The sequence below is a fragment of the Oryctolagus cuniculus genome, chromosome 2, assembly GCF_964237555.1.
Source record: "Oryctolagus cuniculus chromosome 2, mOryCun1.1, whole genome shotgun sequence".
Taxonomy (NCBI): Eukaryota; Metazoa; Chordata; class Mammalia; order Lagomorpha; family Leporidae; genus Oryctolagus; species Oryctolagus cuniculus.
This window is the reverse complement of record NC_091433.1, coordinates 170,812,643-170,821,500: the sequence shown is the minus strand read 5'-3', so window position 1 is coordinate 170,821,500 and position 8,858 is coordinate 170,812,643. Positions and strand designations below refer to the sequence as shown.

Genomic DNA, 8,858 nt, shown 5'->3' with positions numbered 1-8,858 from the left:
GGCAGATTAACCTAATAAACCACAATGCTGGCACCTAGCTGCTTATTTTTATGGAAAGGGAGGTGATGGCATTTAATGTTAGTATATCTCACCGACACAATGGTAGAACTGGGTTTGAATTTTCATGCAAGAACTTACCAGCAGTGTTGTCTTGTGTAACTCACCTAACCTCTCCCAAGTCTGTTATCTCATATGCAAAATGGGAATTATAGTATCTACTTTGCAGAGTTGCTGATTAGATAATTGAAGTAAAACAGTACTATGCCTGACACATAATAGGCCTATAAATGATAGCTACTATTACTATAAAGGTCGACAGCACTGGAGAATATTGCACTCCCTTTACAATGCTTTTTTCAGTTTGTGAATTTTACTGTCCATTAAAATCACCTGTGATGTTTGTTCCTGACTTACCGGATCCCAACTCAGAGAGGCCCAAGGACAATGTTGAGAAAAATTAGCTGAGTTTTTCTTATTTTTTTTTAATTCATTTATTTATTTGAAAGTCAGAGTTACAGAGATGGAGAGACAGAGAGAGAAAAAGGTATCTTCCATCCACTGGTTCACTCCCCAGATGATCGATATGACCAGGACTGGGTTAGGGGAAGCCAGGAGCTTCCCATGTGGGTGGCAGGGGCCAAAGAACTTGGTCCATTTGCTGTTGCTTTCCCAGACCATTAACAAGAGCTGGACTGGAAGTGGGGCAGCCAAGACTTGAACTGGCGCCAATGTGGGATGCTTGTGTTGCAGGTGTCAACTTTACCCAGTAAGCCACAACGTCGGCCCTGGGTTTTTAATTTATACTTGACTCCACGGTATTTTCACTCTGTTGCATTACAAAACACAAGAAAGAAACAATTTATGAAAATAATTCAACTGCATAAAATATCTGTCAAACAGAATAAAAACTACTTTAAAATAATGGCTTTGTGATAGTTTATTGTGAAGGTCATTTTAAAAACAAAGATATAGACAATATGAGAATAAATTGCACAGAATATGCTCATTAAATAATTATGGTAATTAAATCAAAATAAGGGAGATCTGTTCTCTTCTGCAACTCTGGAAATATTTTATTGTCCTGAAGATTCTGATACTTCCAAAACAGGAGAAAATCATGGCAATTTAAGTTGCCTCTTAATCACATAAATCTGCAATATCAACCACATTTTTCTTCCCAATAAGTCAGTTTCGATCTTCAAATTGTGCCTTGTTTTTTAAAAGATAAGATGCTAGAAATTCAATGGGATTTGGTGGTCTGAAAGGAAAAGAAATCCAAAGTTGAGACATATATTCACTAGATGCGTGAATTTAAACATAATGTTTCATAATGAAAACATACCTTTTGAAGTTTAAATTTTCATTTTACAGTCAAAGGGTATTTGTAATCATAGGGTAAATGAGATAGGCAAGCAAATCAGCCAACAATGAAGTCTGAAATTATTATATGGCTTAAATTCAGCTATGAACTCAATTCTAAAACACTTATTTCAAAAACACACTGACACTATGATGATGATTACCAAGAACAGAGACTTAAAGGGGTCGCAAGACAGACAGACAGTATTCAGTTTCTTGATTTGAGTACAACAGAAGTATGTTTAGTTTATTAACAATTATCAGGCTGTACAACTATGGAGTAAGTTTCTATTATATTATCCTTCAGCAAATAATTAAAAGAAAATGGCCATAGCATCTTCAAGGCATACAGAGGAGAACCCTAAGTTACCACTTAAAGGAATCAATATTTATTTGCGTAGTAAATTGTTATGCTTTTTTTTTTTTTTGGACAGGCAGAGTGGACAGTGAGAGAGAGAGACAGAGAGAAAGGTCTTCCTTTGCCGTTGGTTCACGCTCCAATGGCCGCCGCAGCCAGCGCGCTGCGGCCGGCCCACTGCGCTGATCCGAAGCCAGGAGCCAGGTACTTATCCTGGTCTCCCATGGGGTGCAGGGCCCAAGCACTTGGGCCATCCTCCACTGCACTCCCTGGCCACAGCAGAGAGCTGGCCTAGAAGAGCGGCAACCGGGACAGAATCCAGCGCCCTGACCGGGACTAGAACCCAGTGTGCCGGCGCCGCAAGGCGGAGGATTAGCCTAGTGAGCCGCGGCACTGGCCGTTATGCTTCTTTTTATTCAAAATGTAAATCAATAATTTTAGGGGCTGGCATACTGGTGCAGTGAGTTAAACTGCTGCCTGAGATGCCAGCACCCCAGTTCAAGTCCCAGCTGCTCCACTCCTGATCCAACTCCCTGCTAATGGGCTGGGAAACCAGCAAAGATGGCCTAAGTACTTCAGCCCCTGCCACTACCCTGGGAGACCTGGATGGAGTTTCAGGCTCCTGGTTTTGGCTGGACCAAGCCATTGTGGCCCTCTGGGGAGTGAACTACCGGATGGAAGATCTCTCTCTCTTTCTCTCTCTTACAAACAAACAAATATTTTTAAAAAAATAATTTTAATACTGGAACACAGAGCATACCTGAGAAGTATCTTTATAAAAGTAGGTGTTATTTCATTCTTAACATCTTTACATAAATTATTCTTACTAGGAAAACAACTCCAAAGACGAAAAGTTGTGGAGATGCTATTTAAAACTCTACCATGGGAGGCCAGTGCCGCGGCTCAATAGGCTAATCCTCCACCTTGCGGCGCAGCCACACCGGGTTCTAGTCCCGGTCGGGGTGCCGGATTCTGTCCTGGTTGCCCCTCTTCCAGGCCAGCTCTCTGCTGTGGCCAGGGAGTGCAGTAGAGGATGGCCCAAGTGCTTGGGCCCTGCACCCCATGGGAGACCAGGATAAGTACCTGGCTCCTGCCATCGGATCAGCACGGTGCACCGGCCGCAGCGCACCGGCCACAGCGTGCCGGCGGTGGCCATTGGAGGGTGAACCAACAGTAAAGGAAGACCTTTCTGTCTCTCTCTCACTGTCCACCCTGCCTGTAAAAAAAAAAAAAAAAAAAACCTCAACCTCTACCATGGCGGCCAGGCCAGTGCTGTGGCATAGTAGACTAAGCCTCCACCTATGGTGCTAGCACCCCATATGGTGTCTGTGTGTGTCCCGGCTGCTCCTCTTCTAATCCAGTTCTCTGTTTATAGCCTGGGAAAGCAGAAGATGGCTTTGCACCCACATGAGAGATCTAGAAGAAGGTCCTGGCTTCAGATCAGCTCAGCTCTGGCCACTGCGGCCATTTGGCGGGTAAACAGCGGATGGAAGACCTTTTTCTCTGTCTTTCCCTCTCTCTGTAATTCTACCCCTCAAATAAATAAATCTTAAAAAAAAAAAAACTACTATGAGAAGACATCTAAAAATCATCTATGATGATTGCAAAACTTCTCTTAGCACTGTAAACATCCTTTTGAGCTGTCTACACATAGATGACATTTTTCACATAATACTTAGGGTGAATCTGATAAATTACTTTGCCAGCATTTTTACTTTAAGAATATATTTAAAATAGATTGTGACTTGAAAACTTGAAATTTTCTCCTTCAGTATATATATGACATCGACATTTTAGTTGTAATAGAATCAAAACAATCTGTCAAAATAAATTCTATTTTACAAATAAATCAAAAACTTATTTATTGCTTATTCATATAATCTTTAACTAAATAAGACATCTATTCTAAGTCTTACTAAAAGGCATATCTCCCTCAAGTTCTTTAATAAGGAAATGTTAATTAAAGCATTTTGGTACAAGTTTTATTTACTCTCAATTTTATCTGAAAGGTAGAGAGACAAAGACAGAGCCAGACAGAGGTCTTCCATCCACTGGTTCATTGTTCAAATGCATGTTACAGGAGGGGCTGGGCCAGGCTGGGCCAGGCGGCTGCAATTCAATCTGGCTCCTACATGAGTGGTAGGGACCCAATTTATTGAGCCATAACCTGCTGCCTCCCAGAGTGCACATTAGCAGCTGGAATTGGAAGTGGAGCGGACACTTAAAACCTGAGACTCAAACTGTGATATGGGATACAGGTGTCCCAAGTGGCAACTTAACCACTGTACCAAACACCCACCCCCTGGGGCCTTAAGGATAAATTTTTGGACAGAAATATGATATTATATAGTAAGAAACATGTCCTTCAAACTAGAAAACCTTGGGAATTTTCCATAAGAAAGCATTAAACAAAAGCAAAAGAGGCATGGAAATAGACAAAATACCTAGTGACCCATAAAAACAAAGGAAATTGTACCTAAATGCTCAACAATGGGGAAATACCCTAGTTGTGGTATTATAATAACAAATTACATTCATAAAAACTATAGAAACAATGACAAATTGTTATATTAAGTTAAAGAGGATACAAAATTTACAAACATGTACATGATGTAATACCAAGAGAAAAAATGTAATGTGTGAACTGTGAAATTATGGCTGACTTCTTTAAAGACAAACTATTCATAAATTATACAGTAAAAGCTGGCCATATATAACTAATGTTCTTCCAATAGAGAAGTCTGTTCTGCTTTCTCTGCTAGCTCCACTGGCAGACACTATTGTCTTACCTTTCCTTTGCAAGCACAGCAAGTCCCTGTAATAAGATAGGCACAACTGTCTGATCCAGGTAGGCACGGGTTGGCAAAGACTGCAGATCCACCTTCTGTTTTGAAGACTTTTCTGCATTAATCTTCTCATTTTCTACTATCCTCTGGTGAATTCAAAAAACAATGGATGAATATTCCAAATAACTAGATTAATTCCAATGCTAAACAAAATCAACAGAAATATGATACTAACAGAAAAGGCAAATCACTGAGTAGCAATCTGCAAACCTCTACACCAAAATAAATTCAGACACATCTATGAAATTTCATTTAAACTTTTACCAAATCTCTGAACACTGTAATATCTCATGCTTTTAGCGGGATATCTCTAGATTCTTCTCCTTCCCTTTCCTCCTGCCTTTTTAAGGAGTAAATACAACTCCCCCCTCTTTTTTTTTCATTCAAATACCTTCTTTCAGTATGTTTCAAAGTTTCTGGAAATGACATTCAGTATCAATGAATCACAGCAAGAAAGCTAGTCCTGTTTCAGTTTTTATACCACAGATACTATTTTATCAAGGACAATCTAAGGTTGGTGCTAGTATGTTTTTAATTATTTACTTATTTTATTTGAAAGAGAGTGAGAGAAACAGACAGAGATCTCTCATCTGCTAGTTCATTCCCCAAATGCCCACAACAGCTGAGGCTGGGCCAGGCTGAAGCCAAGTGCCCAGAATTCAATCCAGGTTTCCCATGAAGTGGCAGACAGAGACTCAACTACTTCAGCCATCACCTGCTGCCTCTCAGGGTACACATTAGCAGAAAGCTAGAAACAGAAGCAGAGTGAGGATGCCAACATGGGCACTCTAAAATAAGATGCAGCCATCTTAACCACTGAAGCTCATACCCACTCCCGATGCTGATATGTTAATACTTGGTAAACTCTCTTTAATAAAGAAAGCAAGCTTCAGGCCCAGAGGCTAACACCATAGAATCTAGCTATAATTCATTACCATTATTTTCTATTCACTGTTTTCAAATTTGTTTTCACATAGATTCAGCTGATAACCAGAGCACTGAAAACTAATTTATTAAAAATTTTTGTTGGGGTTGGTGTTGTGGCACAGCAGGTTAAGCCACAGCCTGTGAGCCAGCATCCCATACAGCCACCAGTTCCTGTCAAGGCTGCTTTACTTGCATTCTAGCTCCCCACTAATGTGCCTGGGAAAGCAGCAGAAGATGGCTCAAATGCCTCGACCCCTGCACCAATGTGAGAGACCTGGATGAAGCTCCTGCCTCCAGACTTTAGCTCAGCCTAGCCCAGGTCATCACAGCCATTTGAGTGAACCAGTGGATGGAAGACCTCTTTCTCTCTCTCTCTGCCTTCCTCTATCTCTGCCTTTCAAATAAATTAATTAAATCTTTAAAAATAAATAAAAACACTTATCTTGTAAATAATCTATTGTATTAGAAATAAGTGGCTCTGCTACACCTGCTGTGGTGTAGCAGGCCAAGCCTCCACCTGAAGCACTGGCATCCCATCTGGGCACCAGTTTGTGCCCCAGCTATTCCTCTTCCAATCCAGCTCTCTGCTTATGGCCTGGAAAACAGTGGAAGCAAAGAAGAAGTACTTGGGCCCCTGACCCATGTGGGAGACCTGGAGGAAGCTCCTGACTCCTGGCTTTGGATCAGCTCAACCTCTACCATTGCAGCCATTTGGGGAATGAACCGGCAGATGGAAGATAACTCACTCTCTCTAGCTCTGCCTTTCAAATAAATCAAATAATATAAATTTTTAAAAAAGAAATAAGTGGCTCTAAAAACAAACATTAATCTTGATAGAAATCCAGTTACATGACCTTTTTCTTTGATCACAAACTGGGTATGAGTCAACAAAGAAAAATCATTTTTCTAGATTGAATTTTATTTTGTAAAAAGTGAAAAAGAACTTAATCTACAACATATACACACCATGGTTCCCCAAGATAGTTCCCATAACTACATCAGACTATTTTTTCTAGTTTTCTTATGATTTCTCAATCTAAACTTGGAACTTAGATAATCATTTCCTATAAAGTTTTCTTTAGTTTTTTTTTTTTGAAGATTTTATTTATTTATTTGAGAGGCAGAGTTACAGACAGTGAGAGGGAGAGACAGAGAAAGGTCCTCCTTCTGCTGGTTCACTCCCGAAATGGTCCCAATGGCTGAAGCTGCACTGATCTGAACCCAGGAGCCACAAGCCTCCTCTGGGTCTCCCACACCAGTGCAGGGGCCCAAGCACTTTGGCCATCCTCCACTGCTTTCCCAAGCCATAGAAGAAAGCTGGATTGGCAGAGGAGCAGCAGAGACTAGAACTGGAGACCATATGGGATGCTGGCACTGCAGGTGGAGGACTAACCCACTGCACCACAGCACCAGCCCATAAAGTTTTCTTAATATACTACCCACAGCATAGTCAATCCTGAAATTCTAGCCATTGTAAAATTCACCTTCCCACTGCAGAAAAGATCATATAACCTGATATTTCTAAAACCTGACATTATCATCTTGAATGAGTTTTTTCTCCCAGATCAAAATCCACTATTGTTGGGCCTGCAGTGCTGTGGCACAGCAGGTTAACGCCCTGGCCTGAAGCGCCAGCATCCCATATGGGCGCCAGTTCTAGTCCTGGCTGCTCCTCTTCCAATCCAGCTCTCTGCTATGGCCTGGGAAAGCAGTAGAAGATAGCTCAAGTCCTTGGGCCCCTGCACCCTTGTGGGAGACCCAGAAGAAGCTCCTGGCTCCTGGCTTCGGATTGGCTCAGTTCCACCCATTGTGGCCATCAGAGGAGTGAACCAGTGGATGGAGGACCTTTTTCTCTGCCTCAACCTCTCTCTGTAACTCTTTCAAATAAATAAATCTTAAAAAAAAAAAAAAATCCACTATTGTTTAGAACTTCACCGTGATCACAATTAAAACAAAATTGAGTTGGGGGTGAGCATTCAGTGCCATGGTTAAGATAACACTTGGGGTCAGCATTATGGCAGCAGGTAAAAGCTGCAACCTGTAGTGCAGGTATCCCATATGGGCACCAGTTCAAGTCCTGGCTGCTCCACTTTTGATCTAGCTCTCCACTATGGCATGGGAAACCAGAAGATGGCCCCAGTCCTTCGGCCCCTGCACCTACGTGGGAGACCTGGAGGAGCCTCTGGGCTCCTGGCTTCGGATCAGCCCAGCTCCAGTTGTTGTGGCCATTTGGGGACTAAACCAGTGGAAGGAAGACTCTCTCTCTGCAACTCTACTTTTCAAATAAATAAATAAATCTTTAAAAAAAATAGATAACATTTGGCACACCAGCACCATAATGGAGTGCCTGGGTTCTAACACTGGCTCGGCTCCAGATTCCAGCTGCCTGCTAAGGGGCATCCTAGGAAGCAACAGGTGATAGTTGGAGCACTTGGGTCACAGCCACTCACATGACAGACCAGGACTGTGTTTCTGGCTCTTGAGCACACAAGAAGTAAACCTGCAGATGGAAGCAGTCTCTGTCCTCCCTTCTATTTTTCTCTGCCTCTCAAATAAGTAACATAAATAAAATTTTTAAAAGAAAAGAAACTCAGGCAACCTTTGAAATCTCAAAACGTATTTTCTTAAAACAGTTCCAACTTCCTGTTAAAGTGTTTCTGTACAATACAAATTAGCCAGTTACATAACATTACAATTTTTCCAAAAAGAAACAGCAATGCTTAAACAACTCTTATATATCTTATAATAAATTACTTAACTAAATCCTCTTATATATTGAACACATTTGAGTACCTAATATATGTCAACTGCCAATGTTTTAGTTAAGTCAACATACTGAATTAACCTGAAGATTAATATATCCAAACTATCAAAAAGAAAAGAAAAATGGCCGGCGCCATGGCTCAATAGGCTAATCCTCCGCCTTGCGGCGCCGGCACACTGGGTTCTAGTCCCGGTCGGGGCGCCGGATTCTGTCCCGGTTGCCCCTCTTCCAGGCCAGCTCTCTGCTGTGGCCAGGGAGTGCAGTGGAGGATGGCCCAAGTGCTTGGGCCCTGCACCCCATGGGAGACCAGGAGAAGCACCTGGCTCCTGCCATCGGATCAGCGCGGTGCGCCGGCCGCAGCAACCATTGGAGGGTGAACCAACAGCAAAGGAAGACCTTTCTCTCTGTCTCTCTCTCTCACTGTCCACTCTGCCTGTCAAAAAAGGAAGGAAGGGAGGGAGGGAGGGAGGGAGGGAGGGAGGGAGGAAAAAGAATGAGATGATAATAGACACTGCAAAATAGTGATTACAAAAAAGGGGGAAAAAACATAGTGAGCCCTGAGGTTGCCCCCAGTAACATCTTCCTGCCTAGAGAACTTAAAGGA

General features: G+C 42.1%; 1 protein-coding gene across 7 annotated transcripts in view; it reads right to left on the bottom strand.

Moving 5' to 3' along the window:
* Window positions 1-919: 919 nt before the first annotated feature.
* The window catches only part of DPY30 (dpy-30 histone methyltransferase complex regulatory subunit), a 34,720-nt gene continuing 26,781 nt past the window's right edge, over window positions 920-8,858 (bottom strand). For all 7 annotated transcript variants that reach the window (XM_070069280.1, XM_070069278.1, XM_070069279.1 and 4 more), the window contains 2 exons: window positions 4,507-4,649; window positions 920-1,258 (listed from right to left, as the gene is read on the bottom strand). In XM_070069280.1, the coding sequence (XP_069925381.1) occupies window positions 1,186-1,258; window positions 4,507-4,649 (216 nt within the window). In that variant the 3' untranslated portion in view covers window positions 920-1,185. The remainder of the gene's footprint in view (window positions 1,259-4,506; window positions 4,650-8,858) is intronic.